Source organism: Lepisosteus oculatus, chromosome 7 (genome assembly GCF_040954835.1).
Source record: "Lepisosteus oculatus isolate fLepOcu1 chromosome 7, fLepOcu1.hap2, whole genome shotgun sequence".
Taxonomy (NCBI): Eukaryota; Metazoa; Chordata; class Actinopteri; order Semionotiformes; family Lepisosteidae; genus Lepisosteus; species Lepisosteus oculatus.
In genome coordinates, this window is record NC_090702.1 from 44,625,557 (window position 1) to 44,644,444 (window position 18,888).

Genomic DNA, 18,888 nt, shown 5'->3' on the forward strand with positions numbered 1-18,888 from the left:
GACCACACGAGGCTGGCTGCGTGAGGCCCAACTTGGCTGTGTGCATTATAATTGCTACTCGATCATCGACATCTACGCTCTCGTAGTCTCGTACTCACTGCTCATGCTCACTCGGCACTCAGTCTCTATAACCGGGCTCGTTGAATCGCTGTCCCAGTCTTTTGGATCTCTATGCTTCTATGAGAAGGAGTATATTGCCAAAAAAATAATTTCAGGTTTACAATTTACATAGACTCGATTTTGTGCGCACAAGTTTTTGTCCCTGGGGAAAAAAAATTGCTTGCACAATTGTTGCGCACACAGGCCATTAAAAATGAAAGGGAGCATTGGTAAGGACCATAGCAACAAATTCATTAATAATCAAGTAGTCAGTGCCTTGGCTTTAACGTCTCATCCAAAGGACAGCAAGTCCTACAGTAGAGTGTCCCGGTCACCATACTGGGAAATTCTGGTCCAGAAGAAAGAGCACTGCCTGCTGGTCCACCAACACCACTTCACAGCAGCTGCCGGGTTTTCCTTAGGGGTCTCCCTTCCCAGTATGGGTTATGCCCAGCCTTGCTTAGCTTCCAAGATCTGATGAGATTGGGTTGCATGGTGGTAAAACAGTTCTTTGTATCTAACAAGAGTCACTTGCATTATACTGAAGTTTACCTGAATCATCCGCTCATGATTTGGGTAACCTAACTAGTATTGTAAACTTTGGTCATTTTTTAAAGTAGTTACCAGTAGTCTATAGCAAAACAAAGTTATTTCTATTGCGAGGCCCTAATCAAAATGACAGGGTTGTAATATATATTAGCAAAAATGTATGCAGAAGAAGGTGACCAAGGAATTAATATTATATCGCAGAGTTGCTCCCTTCCCTCCTAATTCATTAGACCGTTTGCAAAACTCTTTGAATGGTCACTCAAGACTAGGGTGATACCAATTGATTGGAAATTTGCTAATGAAGGGCTCATACACAAAAAAAAGACATAACTGTAAGTAGTAATAAGTAATTACAGCCCAGTGAGTTTTACTTCTATGGCACCTAAGGCTATGGGAAAGATAATTAGAACTAATCTACAGGATCATCTGTATGGCAGTAGGATTCTAGGGGACAGGCAGCATGGATTTAGAAATATCTTGTTTTACTAAGAGTTGTCTGAACATGCTGCCACAATAGAAAGGCTCTGTTCATGCTCTGCCCTCACTCATCGGCTCAGACCCACTCCTTCGAAAGCAAAGGGCAGGAGACCCTCTCTACTTTCACCAGACATGAATTAATCTAAAGGAAGTCTTTGGACAGTGGGAGGAAACCCCTGCAAAGATGGGGAGAACATACAAACTATACACAGATGGCATCCCAGTGATTGAACCCGGGGCCCTGGGCAGCAGTACTAACCATTGTGCCCCCGTCCTGCCCCACAATTTACAGCCTTAACCTCTAATACTTTTCCAATGTGAGTCTAGTGTCATGTTACATGATAGCACTGGAATATATCTCCCAGTTTAAAGTGCAACAAGGTGTGTGTTTTCCTAGTATAAGCGCCTGACGCTCGGCTGTCTTGCAGTGTTCTTGATCCTTGCCCCTGGCGTGTCATGACAGGTCTCTGCCGTGGAGTCCTTGGAGGGACCTCTCCTGCAGGTGGAAGGCCTCAGCGACCTGCGTCTGGAGCTGCACAGCAAGAAGCTCAACATGCACCTGGTTCTCATCGACGAGCTGCACAGGCACCTGTACATCAAGTCCACCAGCCGGGTGGGCGGCAAGAACAAGGACAAAGACAAGGACAAGGGAAGATCAGGAAGGTAAGGAGCTTGCTCTGCATTAGAATACTACTACTAATGATTGCTTACCCGTGTATAGTGCTATTCTGGACAGTCCACTCAAAGCGCTTTACAGGTAATGGAGACTTCCCTCCAGCATGACCAGTGTGCTGCCCCACCTGCATGATGTGACGGCAGCCATAGTGCAGCAGTACGGTCACAGTGTGAGGAGAACAGAGTAATGAAGCCAATTCATAGATGAGGATGATTAGGAGGCCATGATTGATAAGGGCCAGGGGGAAATTTGGCCAGGATGCCGGGGTCACACCCCCACTCTTTTTGAGAAACACCCTGGGATTTTTAATGACCACAGAGAGTCAGGACCTGGGGTTTACGTCTCATCCAAAGGACGGCGCCTTTTTACAGTATAGTGTCCCCGTCTCTATACTGGGGCATTAGGATCCACACAGACTGCAGGGTGAGCGCCCCCTGCTGGCCCCACTAACACTTCTTCCGGCAGTAAACTTAGTTTTTCCCAGGAGGTCTCCCATCCAGGTACTGATCAGCCTCACACCTGCTGAGCTTCAGTGGGTTGCCACTTGTGAGCTGCAGGATGACATAGCTACTAGTTATGTTTTATTTGATCCAGGACAGAATGGAAAATGCACTCTCTCTGCATTCCACTTCCTGATCTCATTGGGAATTACCCATTACCCAAGACTTTTTGATCCTTACTTCCATTTCAGGTTTGCATTGTTTCCATAGCTTTCAGATTTAAACAAGAAACAGCAATAAAATCCTGTTGAAATAACAGCTGCTGCTTCATTTCTGCTTACAAAATTATTCTCAGTTATTTTAAAGAGAATCTGCTTGAAGAACAGATTCATCTGGCTCACAGATCAAAGTCAAGAAAGTGGTGGTCCAAATGGTGTAATAAATCAAATATAAGGAGAAAAAAAACACTTTACAAAATGATTTAGAAAAAATCAAGTTAATGAAAATAATTAAAAACATACATAACAAGGAAATGAAACTAAGAGAGCAGTATAAATGAATATTGCTATTGGGTCTAAAATAAATGTATTACATATGCATAGTGAATAATGTATTGCAGTATTGCAACAGCACAGGAACAGTAAATGATGAAGCATAGTGTCACAGAGATAATAAAGGAAATGTTTTGGAGGGTGACAGAGAAATGGTCAATACATTAAATGGGTATTTCAACCAGGTGTTGAGTATAAAACAAATTAACATGCCTCAGGCTGAACAATGACAAAGTTCTGTAATTTGGTCTGTAAATAATATCGCGTTAAAGAGATAGAAATGTAAACAGGCATTGGGAACACTTAAAAATAGGATGTTTTTGTACCTGATGGCAATCTACCGCGTGTGCTTAAGAAAACAAGGTGTTATTAATTTAGGTAATTGCCTCTGGATATCTCTTCCACAAGTCATTTCATACAACTTATCACATCTTTCAAGAAAAGCCTGGATATCAACTCTGACAACAAAGCTTTGATGCAGCAACTCCCACAACACTTTGTGTGCAGAAGTGCCTCCGGTATTGGAATAGAGAACTGTTACCAGGGCACACAAATGGAAGCTAAGAGGAAGTGCATTTCAAACTGAAAACAGGAGGAACTTCTTTCCGCAAAGAATTGTGCAGGTCTGGAACCAACTACGTAGCATTGTTGTTGAAGCTGATGCTCTGGGTTCTTACGAGAAACAGCTGAGCTCCTTAGATCATTTAGTTACTAGCAACCAATCAAGCTAGACGGTCCAAATGACCTCTCTCATTTTTAATCTTTCTATGTTCTTATTCTTATCCTTAGATAAGAATTCCATTAACTTTTTTTTCAATAGAAAGAGAGTTAGTTGGAGAGAGAGAGATTTTCTGTGATGATTGTTCCAGATAGCTGTGACTCTATAAACCCATCCAACTAACTATGTAAATGGCATAGGTTCATTCAAATGGAAATAGGCTCGCATGCTATACTGTAGAACTTTAATGCACTTTAGCCTGAACGTTTTTCAGTTGTTAAAATTTTGCTTTGCAGTTCTGTTAAACTTACTCCACTTTCTATGTTATGGATAGCAAGACTATTTCCATTTTAATGTGTCTTCTGATGTGTTTAGCATTGCCATTAATAATGTGCTTGTTGCATAAAAAATAGGGCTAATAACTTCTGTGGTTTGGCATTTTAAATAAGGCATCTGGATTCTATTACCTGCAGTGTTTAAACCCAAATGACATGCAATTAGAGAACTGAAGAATGCTTTACTTTCAGCCATTTAGAAGTGATGACTCGTGCCCTTTACCCCATATTACAGAAGAAAGATACTTCAATCAGGAAAAACAAAGAAATAATGGATGGTTTATTGAGCTTCATATGACAACAAGCTCACAGTTTAGGAAGTATAAGCTTCTAAAGGAATAATGCGTGACCTGCTGTTTTAAAATCAGTCAGATTGTTATTTTTTCACATTTATGTTTATGTAAGTCAGTGACCTACAGTATCTTGTTGATGTATCTTGTTTGTATTATTCTCATAATTATTCTTACAGAATAATAAGTACAGAACTAGTTTTAGATAAATGATGCTTGCTATGTTCAAAAGGTTAGAACAAGGGTTTCTTTTACAAAAAATAAGCACTATATTACTTTGACTAGCTTTCTGTTGTGTTCACTTTGTAGTTTTTTTTTAATTCTTATGACAAAAGTCTTTAAAATAGATAGTGTTGTATTATAAGGTCTATACTTATAATAAATGTAAATGTAAGGATACATAAAACAAACGATGAATAAAAAAATGAAAATGGAGCTAAATACTTCAACCTAGATCCTCCTAATACTGTGCTTAGACATTCTTTGCTTTGTAATAACCTCATTTTTTTAACACAAATGCATTTTATACCATCTCTAATTTTAGCTGTCTCCATCTTTAAATTAAACCGCCTGTGCTGTCCAAACTCTAAGTCAAAGACCTACTGTAATTGAAGCTCTTGGTCCCTTCTTTTCTGTCTACCTAATCTTAGCTCAATTCTAACCGTATCTGGATGGGAGACCCCCTGGGAAAAATGATGCTGGCTGCTGGGAGGGGTTTTAGTGGGACCAGTAAGGGGCGCTCACCCTGCAGTCTGTGTGGGTCCTAACACTTCAGTATAGTGATGGGGACACTGTAGTGTAAAAAAGGTGCCATCCTTTGGATGAGACGTAAAACTGAAGACCTGACTCTCAAAATCGTTAAAAATCCCAGGGAGTTTCTTGAAAAGAGTAAAGGTGTTACCCCAGTGTCCTGGCCCAATTTCCCATTGGCCATTTCAATCATGGCAACTTAATAATTCCCATCTATGAATTGGCTTCATCACTCTGTTTTCGCACTAATAGCTATGTGAGGTGAGTGGACTGGTGCACTTTGGCTGCTGTTGCATCACTGAGGTGGCGGCTTCACATTGGTGGTGATGGAGGGGAGTCCTCATAACCTGAAAAGCACTGTGAGTGGAGTGTCCAGAAAGAAATGCCATATAAGCCTAAGGAATTATTATTAGTATTAACCCTTGCCTTGGTATTAATTTTAACTTTAGATTTTGCACAGATCTTTTCTCAGACAGTGTTTTAATTTGGTTTGGCCTTTGATTTTCCTTGGAAAGGCTGTGTGAAATCAAGCTTTGTCCCTTTCACTAGGGTTTATAACCTGTTCTTTGTTTCTACAGGCTACAAAAAGCAAAACCCTGATTGCTGCTCTAAACCAAGAAATAATCCCCTTCAGTCATGTTGACCAAACTCTACACATCTTCACCCCTTAATCCAGGATTATCAGTTTGTAGTCTAGCTACTGTTTTTTCTTTAAAGAGCTATTCTTTACAGAGTGAAAGTTTAGTTATATTCCCCCTGTAAAATTATATATCTGTACCAGTTAATGTGTTTGAGAATGCCTTGGTTTAAAGTAGATCTTTTAACCTCTGTGCAAGGAATACACCCCTTTTCCCACAGGCTGTCTTACTCTTTTAAATATTAGTGTGCAATCAAAGGTACTGTACATGAATTTATATGCTTCTCCTGTTAGTAAAGTCTTAGGCATGTGTTCACATCGAGGTCATTCATAAGTTGACCTTGCCACAGGTAGTGACTGATAGTTTGTATGCTTGCTGGGTGTTTAAAGTCATATTTATTTTTAAACTGGTATTCGTCTGTAGAGATCAGCTTTCCACTGGGCCACTTTCTGAGCTCTCTTTGCCCTTTCTCCAACAAACATGTACAGGTCATTGCATAATGCAGGGTGGGACTGAGGCAGAACTGATCACAGAAGGAGCAGTTTTGCAAAGCTTTATCCAGGGTGCAGTAGCTGTAGAGATAAAGGTCTCTGTAGTTGTGGCTGTTATAGACGAGTGACTGAAGTGTTTTTATTGATGTTTTAAGCCAATTTATGTTTCCTTTATGCATTTTCTCAACTGGACTCTTCATAGAGCAAGTATCTTAGCTGTAGATACCAGATGTATTTTATATGTTTTAATTTGTTTTTTGGATGAGTATCTAAAATGATTTCCTGCTACAGTAAAGATGAATATTTTTTTAAGCTGCGTACATTGTGTTTCTTAAACTTTTATTATTTATTGTACAATAACTCATCCTAAGCAGGTCATAGTAAAGATTCATAGGTAAATTGACTGAATTCGGGCAGGGGATGCCAAAATGACTTTTCACAAATTATTGAAGGCAGCGATGTCTATTTACAGCTTCTATTGAGTGCAGTTCTGTTGTTCCCTGTCATTTATTGGATTAACGTCTTGTGGTTTGTCATATCCATAATTAATTATGGATTTCAATCGTTTTGATTGCTTCAGAATTCACATTTAGTTATATAAGATGTTTTACCATGACAGAGCTTGTAAAGGACCTGATAAAGCTTAAAAATGAGAGGGGGCCACTCAGTCTGTTTAGCTCATTTGGTTTGTAGGTGCATTTGGTTTTTTTGTATGGATCGACACACTTTACTTTCATAATGCCATGTTATACTATTCAGCAAAACAAAGCAATAGTAAAAACATAAACACATGATACACATGAATAAACGTTAACGCAATAAAAGATCATTCAAACATGGAGTGTAAAAAATAAGCTTTAAGACAGGATTTAAAAATGCTGGCTAACATGACATCAGGACAGACATCAACTGGTTCAAGCACTGTTGTGACGATGGAAAAAGACAACTTCACAGCATTGTGAACGTGTACGTCAAATGCAGGATTTCTTCGTAGACTGATTCCAGCACCATCAATAGTCAGCTAGACCTGACACAGTTGTAGAGTTGATAAGGAGCACCACTCACCATAGCTTTGGTCTTGTCAGGGTTCACATGTAAAACATTTTGTTGCATCCATTTTTCAGCATCATCTAAGCAGTGTGACAAGGCAGATAGTGCTTGATTAATGCAATGCTGTGTAGAAACATAAATTTAAACCTAATACCATGTATGCAGACCTATTGCATCCAATACTCAGTTTTATTGTGATGCAATTTCTTTACATTTGTTTTCATTGTTGAAGTACATTGGTTTTTGAAGTATGCATCAATCAAATTATTTTCTTTCCTTTTGGATAAACATCTTTAATTGATTTACTAGAAAATTTCAACAGCTCGTACCTTTTCTTTCATTCAGAAGAAAATAGCCATTCCCCCTTCCTTTAAATCAGTGTCACAATATTTAAGTTACGTGCATACACCCAGGGTTTATTTTTAAGGAAATCTACTTTTCCATCTAACGTATCGTGTGGTGTTCTGGAATGAAATGCTGGTTGTTCTGATATATTCGCTGTAAGAGTATAATGTCATTGGTAACATCATCTCTGTCTGAAATAACCCCCAAATACTCCAATTCTCATAAACTAATATCTTTTGGATTAAGAAGAATTGTATGGTCCTAATCCTTTTTATTTTTGTTTCAAATAAAGTTCGTCTGCAAAGGAAACCTCTCCAGTCCCCTTGATTGAAGTCAGCAACTTGTCTACTCCACGGAAGTTCATGGAGCCCTCTCAGTACGCCACTCCTGGGAGTTCTAGTAGTAAGTAATCGGCATCTCCAAATGAGCTGTTTCTTCTTTGACTTGGGGAGTACGAGGCAAAAATGTCAGTGCAGTGTCAGAAGACCCACGATGTAGACAATCTGTTTTCTTCCCAACCTCGTGTGCTTCACATTTGGATAGTCTGTAACTGGAAGGTTATTTTTTCTTCATACCTTAGGTTTGGCCTTGTATATAATTCAATCTTGCACATGATTAAATAGATAATATACCCATCTAAAGAGAGCAACTTGTAACTGATTGCTCAAATTGGGGTGCACAATAGGTTCTTGACTTATCTCAGGAACCCACCCATTTCTGACCATACCTGTGGTAGAAATACATTTAATGCATTTTGTTTTCAAATGAACAGTGAAAATAAATATTTTGAGTCATTTTTATAATGGGCACCTCTTTTGTATTCTGATGGGAGCTGTAGTAATGAAATCATGAGTGTAGGTTTTGCAGAAATCATTACTGGCATTAACATGTTATTAAGATCAGTGTGAGGTCACAACATAACTGGTGCCTAATGCCGTGTTTTGCCTTTCAGTGCAGATAATGGTGTTAAAAATGCAAATAGGAATATATATACACTGTAGATTTTATTAGAATCTGTTCTCCTGCTCCTTCTTTTCTCTTGCTGACAGCAGACGTAATGGCAAGTCTTTAAATATAATTGCAGGCCAACCCAAACTGCCATCAATTCAAAGGAAGTATCACCAGTCTGCTGAAATGAAATCTGCAAATGTACCACACTTTAGATTTTGCCAAAGTGTAGCAAAATTTCATAACAAACCAGCCCCACTGAATATTTAAGAAATAAATAAGATATTTTTTTCTTAAAGTGTTACATAAAAATCATCACTTAGGATGACCTGTCACCTTCTGATCCCCATTTTGAAATCCTCTCAGATTTTCCCTTTAAGTGGTTAGATTCCCCCTAATTTTCTTTTTATGAGGAATTTACTAAAACAGGTGAAAACTGCTTTCATTTACACTGAGTGCTAAAGTAATTACCTTGCTAATAGCTGTTTTGCCACCATTACCTAAAAAATGGCAATTAGTATTTGCTTGGTCTAAATGTATTGCAATAACAATACATTTTTTTATTGGCAAGCTTCCTTCTTTGTAAATGCAGATAGGTTTAATGGCCTGCACATGCCTAATTTGTTGTTGTTGGTAATTGTAGTAATTATTTTGCAAACTACAGTTGAAATACTAAAGTCCATTAACTTATTATAAACATTAGCTCTTCTATGGTTTTGCTGTCTCAGGAAATTAAAATCCAGATCAAATACAGAATTTAATAAAATTATGAATAATGTTGTTCCAGGGGAATATGAAATTAGCCCTTTTTTGTCCATCACTCAGGATGAAATACATGATGAACGCGGAGATAGCATCATTTATAAACTGAAAATAAAACAGTGAAACGCTGACTGCAAACCATTTAACCTCCAGGCTAAACTGTCATGTTAATTAGCCACCTTTTGTATCCTGTTATTGCAGTTTTCTGAATCGTTTTGAAAAACGGTCATTGTTTCAGTCTGCTAGGCTCTGACAGAAAATGCAGGTGGGGAAGTTGAAATATTCCCATTCTGTCCGATTAATTCAGTGTAGTGTTGATTGTACTGACCATTGTCCATATAATAAGGGCAGGGCCTCAGTAGCAGGATGGGTGACCTCCCAGGAAACCTAGGTTGCTGTGGTAACAGGTGGGACTCTTCCTGCTGGACCAGAATGGAAGACGTTCTCATATATGCCCTGTGAGACTTTAATTTCAGTGATAACATCATCTGTGTCTGAAAGAACCCCCAAATACTCATATTCTTAGAACCTGATATATTTTGTATTTAGAAGAATCTTGTGACTCAGGACATCCAAAGTAAAGCCCCACTCTGATGACCATGGAAACTGTGCTAACTGTAGGGGCAATCCCTCAGGGGAAACATTGGATTGAGGTCCCGATTTGGTCATTTGAGATGGATTGGCGCTTTTCAGATGAGTTATCCACAGTATCCTGACTGAATGGCACTGTGGGCTTGCACAATCTGGCCTACCTAAAGCTCCCCCTGATTTGAATTGGTCAAGCAGTTTTTCACTTCCCCTCCTGATGGGTTGTGTTGTGAAGCTGTTGGCCCGTAATGGCTACCACACCTCACCCAGCTGGGTGCCGCACTTCAGACATGGATGAAGTGGGACCTCTCCTATGTGTGAAACACTTTGAGGTGAAAAGCTGTATATACAGTAGAATATAAGGAATGATCAGGAGCACTGTATTGCCGATTAGAATTTAAACTTTGAGGCTTAACATCACTATGGTCTTTACTGTCAGAGAAGTTTCTGTGGATGAGATGGTGGAACTGCCTGTTTTTGTAGTTCGAGAGCTAAATCTCCAGGAGGTGAAGGAGGACCTGGATGTGGACCCAGAGGAGAACAGTGGCGTGTTCATGGGAGTCCTCATCAAGGGTCTGGCCAAGCTGAAGAAGATTCCTGAGACCATAAAGGCGATCACAGACCGCCTGGAGCCAGAGCTGAAGCAGATTGTCAAGAGGTCCACCACTCAGATAGGAGACCATGCCTACCAGAGAGGAGAGAGTCTCTCACAGGAGAATCAGCCCAGGTCAGTCTCGGGAAAATGCAAAAGCTCGATGGCTTCCGTCAAAGCTGTAAAATAGTAGCAAAAGCTGTTATGCTACTATTGCTGTCTAAACCCCGGCTCTGTTACAGTATTATAAATATATATGTGTTTTTATCCAAACATACTCCACCTCACTAACTTGACTCAGTCCCCCAAAATAAACCAAACTTCCTCCCCAAAAAAGTCTTCCGCACACTATCTTACTACTATCACACTGCCCAATTTATGTGAAATAAAAATAACAAATTCAATACAAAAGATAGAAGGAGAAAATCAAACAAAAAAGGCTCTGTGAACATGTCAAGAAAACATCAGAGTTTAGTCCCTTCATGAGCAGTCAAACCACAGGACAAAAACCTGTGTGAGCGAGTGTGAGGCGACTTCAGGATGGTTTGACAGATCTTATGTAAGATCGCTTTATTGGCTATATACAATTTCTTGTATTAGGAATTTGTCTTTTTTACATACTCCATGAGACACACATAAAAACAGATAGGGAGAGAAGCTTGGGGTTAGAGCGCAGGGTCAGCCATTTATAAGGCGTCCCTGGAGCAGTTGGGGTTAAGGGCCTTTCTCAAGGGCCAAGCGGAGTAGGATTCCCGATGCGAACCAGCAACCTTCCAGCCACAGGCGCAGATCCTTAGCCACAGAGCCGCCGCTCCGCCCAGGGAAATGTAGGGAAATGCCAGATCCTCCCATTCAGAGACAACATCAAGACCATGCCTCTTCTCACTCAGGTGAGAACATTTAAAGAAAAATCAGAGAAAACGATAAGCAAAACAGGTTCATAACAGCTATCTTCTAAGAAAAGGATACATTTGTGAAGCCTTTCTTTCATCAAAATGAATTGAGCATTTTTTAGGAATTGGATCTTATGTGATCGTGCCTTACTTTGTGAAATGAGCATTTATGTACACAGCTTGGCTTCAAATTCCACTTAAATGAGATGCATTTTAAAACATCTTATAAATGATCATTTTAACACATATCATCCATTTAGGTTTTTAAGTAAAACAAAATATTTAAATAAAGAATGATAGTCACATCACATACAGAGTGTAGTTACTAGTAGGACAAAAGCAAGACAATTATTTTCTATTTTTGTGCATTGCATTTATAATCCCCCCTGTATTGAGTATGTTACAATCTCTCAGTGGCAATGAATATATAAATTCACAAAGTGAGTATTAAAATTCATACTCTTCAGCATTTTATGTGAGGCTTGAATGCTGAGAAAACAAATGAATACAAAACTAGAACACAAAAATAATGGTGATCTGCAGATATAGATTATTTGGGTGTCCAGCTGTTCCTTTGTAGTATCTTTGGACTTCAAGGAAAAAATCAGACTGCTGTTCCCCATGATCCACATTTAGCATTGAGTAGACTAGGCTTTTTTAAAGAATGAGCTGTGAAGGCAGGAGAAAGGCTGTCTTTCTGCACTTCAGTTTGCTCTTGGTATATATGGCTACAAGTTGGCTCAGTGTGAAATAGCTCCAGATAAAGGTGGGTTTAATGAAAGTGCATTTGCTTGCTCATCTGAAGGTGGGAGACTGTTACTACGGAAACCACTGCAGAAACAGTAATCCAGTCTGGCATCATACTCATAAAAAAGTATGGCATATGAAGTATGCAAAATTGAGGTGCAAGACACTAGTTATCTGTGGTTACATGAAAGCTCTCTGACACTTGAAACACAAATTCAGGACTCTCTAGGTTTCAGCTCTTATGTCATCAGATCATTTGTATAAAAAGCACCTGACAAAGTTTAAAAGTGAAATATGTTTTGAGTCTCATGATGCATTCAAGTCCGACATCTCTGCATGAGTGTTACAGTATGTTGTATGCATGCATATCGCATGGCAGAGACTGGTAGATACCTTTTCATTTAATCCTAAATGCGATTTTATGTGCCGGTGATTGATATCGATGAATGGGTCTACCAACATATCCTACAGGTACTTAATTGGGTCAAGATCTGCTACTATAGCAGGCTGAACATTTGGAGTGACCTTTAGCATGAGGGAATGAGCTTTTTTGTGTTGGGAGATTAAAGTATTATGTTGATGTTAGTGTTTATGCAACTATTATGCCATACAGCTTTCAAGATATTGACCTCCTGTGTAATAACAGGATGTTTTCTGAAGTTGGCATTAATGGCCTCACTTGTCATTGCACTGTCGCCACCTAAACCTCATTCCTGCACCTCAGCATACTTTGTTTTCTCTCTGTGCAGTATTTTACCAATATCAATGGGGTTTTCCTCAGTGTTGATGCGTATCAGATGCATTTTCCCTGTTTCACTGATCTCTGCCAGTGCCATAACATAAAACGTGTTTGTTTTATGTTATGGTAGAGAGCTGGCTCATCATGTGAGCTGGAAAGAAATGAGTGGAGTAGCTTCCATTCTGAAAAGTAAAACAAAAGAAGATAGAAACAGCATTTAGCATGTGGAGTCATCCTCGCGTGTTCAGGAGACCACATTTGAAAGGGGCTCAACTGCAGAAACATTAGTATTCCTTTTCCATTTATCAGTGTGTAATGAGCCCTTTCTGTTTCATGTGTGCACGTCACATTGGCATTTAGAAATTCTTAAGAACACATTACCTGCCATGCATATGGTGTCACATTTTATTTTCATTTCATTCTTAGCAGTGAGGATGTGTAAATATACAGTGGCTTTTGACATTGTTTAAAGTAATATCATATTTTCTCATAACGCAATACAAATTGATAGGTTGGCATTTTATATTTAATCGACAATGTGATTTAAAGGTCTTATTTCCTATATTTCTTTCAGATATTTTTGACTATGTGTTTAATTTGTCAATGGCATTCTCTTTTCTGTTTTGGTGTAAAAGTAGTGGTTATCTAAAACACTTTTACTCTGGCCATTACCCTGTAACATCTTTGGTTTAAAAGATATTTGACAAATAAGTAGACTTTAAGCATTGATTTTATGAAGTTTCAAAGGATTATTCCTGCTTCATTTGCAGTTTAGCCTTTGGCAGTAAAAGAGGCATGGGGGAAACTTCAGTTATGTATGCTACCGAGATTCACCTGCTGTGCCAGGGAATTCATAAGTTCTGATTTATTGAAGATCAGCAGTTTATGCCCATTTTGGATCAGAGCAGCACAATCCTGCAGCATGTCCTAACCGTTGTGCCTGAAATAATTCAGAACTTGACATGTTAAAATGCTGATGTTATTCAGTCTTTGCTTCTTTGTTGCAGACTTCCCTTTTTGCTGTGGAGTACTGCCACCACCCCAAAGATTACACTTAATGAAATGTTTTCCTTGTTTTTAACTTTCTGTTCCATGGTTGTTTTAAAGGTAATGGAGGCTAATGGCTTTGCAGCAGCAGTTATGTGGTGTATAATAAAATCTGTAAAATTAGAGCAGCAATTATGTTGCTTTTAGGGCAAAATGTGTCTTCTTTGAGAATAAGCTTTTACAGATTTCTTGATGCCTTTATCTATAGTATCACAGTTTCTAATTGGAATTTGTATGTGTCAGCATCCATTAACACTGAGGCAAGTAGTGAGTTTCTGCAGGGTCCTTTTTTAGTGTCTTACTGCTGGAAACTTTTTTTTTTAATTAGATAAACACATTTTCTATAACTGTGCCTTTGAGTTAAGCTTTATATAGCTTGCACTCTATTATGATTAAGGTGGCATGGTGGTGCAGTGCTTATCATTACTGCTTTGAATCACTGGCAGTCTGGATTTCAGTTCCAGATCTGGGGTGTTATCGTTTTCTGCGTGGACTTTGTCTAGTCTCCCTGTGTTTACTCCAGGTGCTCCAGTTTCCTCCCACAATCCAAAAACATACTGGTGACTATGTGTCTGCCTTGTGAAAAACTGGAGTCCTGTCCGGGGTGTATCCTGGCTTGTGCCCATTGCTTGCTCAGATAGGCTCTGGTTCCCCTGTGACCCCGAATTGGAAGAAGCAGTCGGAAAATGGGTGAACAGACTACTGTAATTGTACCTTTATAGAGGTGTTGTAATATGCTGTAACAACATTCATGCTACTTTATAATTGTTGTTCCGAAAGATACACAAGTAACATTTGTCATGCATGTCATAAAACGGTTCAGTAGTTCAGGTGGGGAGCTGCATCAGCATGCATAGGCTTTAAAGGAACAAGTAATAGGTTTATTCCATGCTGAAAAAAAAGGAAGGAAACCGTGGAGCCTTCTTCAGGTGCGTGAAATGTTTCAGGTCTAGTATATTAAAAATTAATGCGAACGTTGGGATTGGAGTTAGAGATAACGTTAGGGTTAACTTTAGGATTCAGGTTAAGAAAAGTTTTGTGCATGTTATATCTTTTAGAAGTGGGTCATAAAGGGATGGTCATGTTGCTTTCACGCCTTATGTAACCTCTAAGAAGGAATTATGCAACTTATATAAAGCCTAATTTCTAATACATTTTCCAGAATATGATACAAATACGGTCCAGCAGCAGGATTTGAAACCTGATTTTTTAGGGGTCTCCAATTACAGTAATTACAGACAGGCCCAACCTTGCTTAGCTTCTGAGATCTGATGAGGTCTGCCTACATGGTGGTAACTCTGCTCTCATAGCAGCTAATAAGCTACCAATAAAAGCGAATAATAATAGCCCTAGCAAATACAGGGCTCGGTCTGTAAACCCCCAGTAGAATTATGTCAATTACAATTTCATAGCATGAAACCCTTGTTTAATCCAATGTCTTTTCTTAAATTACCAGATGGGTTTATATTAATCTATCGGTGTTTTCTGAGACACGACCTATGAAATAGAAAAAAAACAAACTGAAACTCAGTTTTGGTAATGAGTGAATAAAGATTTTTGTCAGCCCTGTTCTATACAATTGTCAGAAACTTTGAGAGCTTTGTCAACGCCATTCAAGTTACTGTAAACTCATAATGCGTGATCACAAGAGAGTCACAGTGATATCCTCTGAAAGAGTAGTTGATGTTCATCAGCCTGGAGGGGGATACATAACCAGTTCTAAACATTTGGGGCTTCAGCCATCTACTGTCAGACAGATAGTCTGCAAATTGAAAATATTTAAGACTGCAGTTACTCTACTCAGTGCTAGTTTTCCTGCCAAGATCTCTCGAAGAGCAGCCCCAAGTTGGGAAGTTACGAAGAATAGTCCCAAGTTGGGAAGTTACGAAGAATAACATCTAAGGATTTGTAGGCCTCTTTCCCTGGGAGAATTACCAGGAAAATCCACTTGGGGTAATATGCACCAGTATACTCAGCCTGAAAGAGCTACGCTTAGTTGATTAACTAAGCGTATCTTCTGACCTGAAAGAGTCCATTTGAGATGCGTTTATAAATAATTGAGCTTCTCAAATTCTTAACAAACAGACAATTGATTTATGATTTGTACACACAAGAAATTGTTCTGCATATCATCAGCATCTTTAAATCCAGTGACTGATAAGGGGTGTAACAGCTAAATTAAGTTTTCCCTACATCAAATGTCATAAAATAATATTGAACTTTACACCCACACTGATGGATGTGGTGAAACCCAAATTGCTGCTTTATTTTCGCAGCAGTGGCGTGAGGTGCAGCCAGTAAGAGTGTCTTTTGATTGGAAGGGAAATACACATTAATTTACTGCTACGTTCCATTAACTTTAACACAAGTAACAGAACAGCATCACATTTTCATGAAATATATTTGCAAAAGAACCTGAACCCTGATTGTCATGACACTATCGTTCCCACAAAAATCATCTGGAGAGCTTATTTGACGCGCAGGTGTCTATATTCTGTGTATGCGCTTTATACCTTAAGAAGATACACTATGTCACAACCCAGAGGCTTCCAATATGTAGATGGAAAACTATTTTGGAATACTATTTATTTAATTACATTCATTTCATTTCCTGAAACGTGTGTGTGTGGTTGAGACGGTCTTGCATGGTGCAGTACTTGTAAAAATATAATGTGATATATTATCTTGACTTTTTACAGACCAGTTTTACCCAGATTGACAAAATAGCTACAGTAACAAAAAAAAGACAAATGTCTTGCCTCTATGTGAGAGCTTTTCTCATGACATTAGGAGCATTTTTTCACCTCAGCTAATTTTATCATGTTATAGGTTTTTCAGTTGCATCAGGGCTCCCACTGGAATTCATTAAAAGGCTGTGGTTTGAACCCAGGGTACTGCAGTGCTATTCTTGTTATTGAGCTTTTTAAATCCAATATGCATCATTAATGTAGTTGACAGGACAGGTATTTAAGATTGTTGTTCCTGGGACTGAAGTTTGTGTTACTCCTGGTCGTACCCCCCCACAGCTTGTCCATCTCACCTTAATAAAAATCATCCAGATGTCACTTTTAAGGACTTTTATTGCCAGAACTGTTGTTAAGTAATTGTATTTAATTTCTTTTTGTACATATATACATTTTATAGCCACTTTATCCAGTACAGGCTCACAAGGGAGTCAGCGCTTACCTTGGCAAGCCAGGGATGCCAGTTCATCAACAACAATTCAACAATTCAACTTTATTGTCATTAAACTTACACAGGTGCATAGTATAATGAAAAGTGTTTCTCATTAGTCACTCAGGTGCAGTATATAAATAGGACAGAAGATAAGACAATAGACAGTAACACAATAGCAATAACAAGGAAACCGGAGACACCTGACAAAATATCACGCAAACACGGGGAAAGCCTCCGAATTCCTCACAGAGGGCACCCCAGGTCTGGAATTGAACCCAGGGCCCCGGCGCTGCGAGGCAGCAGTGCTAACCATTGTGCCACTGTGGCACGCCCTTTTTTTTGTTCAGTATATTCAAATTAATCAAAATAGGTAAAGCATCTAAAAGTTTTATCTGCCAATGCAATGGCATCCCATCCAAGGGGAAACGGCAGCCCTGGAATCTTAGTTCCACCTTGTGCTTTATGCCTCTGGGGATAGCCGGCAGCCTGCTTGCCAGGATAAGTGGCTTACTGTGGATGGATGGATGGAAATGTTTATCTTATGAAACAGCAGTTTCCCAAATCATCTTCAGAAGTTTTAACAGTTTGCGCACTTATTCTCTGTGAATGGCCTGTATGGCGAAATGAGAAAAGTGATTTATGTTTTGGCATTTCACAGGGTGTTTTTTTTTTTGACTCCTACATTTCCAAGCACAGCAGACTGGCATCAATCTGTGGAGAGCAGGAGTAGGTGACCCTGACTCTGGAGGGCCATGGTTTTTAGAAAAATCTAAAGACAGTGTCATTTGTCCAATTGACTAATTGTTCCAGTGAATAATTAAGAATTAGGGTGGTTACTTAATGCCGTACGTTGTAACAGCACTATGTCCGTATCCGGGAAAGAAATAATGGAGATACTGTTATACTAAGCTGTCTTACCTCCTTTTAAAAATCAATTTGAAAATTGCTCAGGCATTGGGGAGGAGCTGTCACAGAGACATGAAAGGATCATAGCACAGTTCATTGTACAGACGAGAAAGGTTTAGGTCGACTTTCAAAAATCACATTTGTCGACTGTATTTCTAGAAAGCAAAAATATGAGCCCCCTTTATCATGTTTTGTCAACCATTTTATGTTCTAACAGTTATTTTAAATGGCGTATATGATAAAACTTCTGTTTGTAGACATTTAAAATTCACATGAAAGCAAAACATTTGGAAAAAACGGAACGTGTTTTAACAGAAAACCAAGATATTAGCTCTCAGCTGATTTAGTTTTCCTTTTTTTGTGTGGATTGCTATCTTTGTATCTTAGGCTTACACAGTTAGTTTCAAAGTTAGGCTGGACTGAACTTTAGCTGAAGGTTTTGTTGCATATAGGTTGTTGTTAAAGAAAGTGACAAAAAATCCACTCTTTGTGAACACAACTCATAAGTGTAGGATAATTTATTCTAATCTCCAAATTAAAATGCATCATAGTGCATTTCTAAGCAATTTTATTTCCATTCATCAGATTTATATCTTCTTACAGAAGGAATATACTGTATAAGACATTTTCTAATATTTTGTGTGATCTTAAACTTGAAAAGTTTGAAAAGTGCAAAAACTGCAAAGTAACATTTTAGTAGGCTGACAGTTCTTGACAGGTGTTTGTGTAGTTCTTATTCTTCAGCTTTGTGCAATTGTAAGTGTGTAAGTGTATTCTCTTCTTTGGGCCGTTTGAAGGTTGCTTCTGGAGCTGCTGGAGCTGCTGTTTGACAAGTTCAATGCTGTGGCTGCTGCTCACAGCATCGTCCTGGGGCACCTGCAGCAGATCGTCAGATCCCCTAATGGTGCCCAAGAGGGACTCGTCAAGCTGTATGACATGGCCGATGTGTTTGCCAAGATACAAACAGTTCTCCAGGTGAGCAAATATTGAGGTAATCTGTTCTTTTCCAAAATACAATTACCCATTATAAGCTTGTTTAACTGGGTATTTTAGAAGAGGGAAGATAATCCTTAAGTGTTA

General features: G+C 38.9%; 1 protein-coding gene across 2 annotated transcripts in view; it reads left to right on the forward strand.

Moving 5' to 3' along the window:
- Positions 1-18,888, forward strand: part of exoc4 (exocyst complex component 4) — a 218,359-nt gene that overhangs the window by 14,139 nt on the left and 185,332 nt on the right. For both annotated transcript variants that reach the window (XM_015352427.2, XM_006633281.3), the window contains exons 4-7: positions 1,589-1,788; positions 7,702-7,811; positions 10,191-10,434; positions 18,606-18,783. In XM_015352427.2, the coding sequence (XP_015207913.1) occupies positions 1,589-1,788; positions 7,702-7,811; positions 10,191-10,434; positions 18,606-18,783 (732 nt within the window). The remainder of the gene's footprint in view (positions 1-1,588; positions 1,789-7,701; positions 7,812-10,190; positions 10,435-18,605; positions 18,784-18,888) is intronic.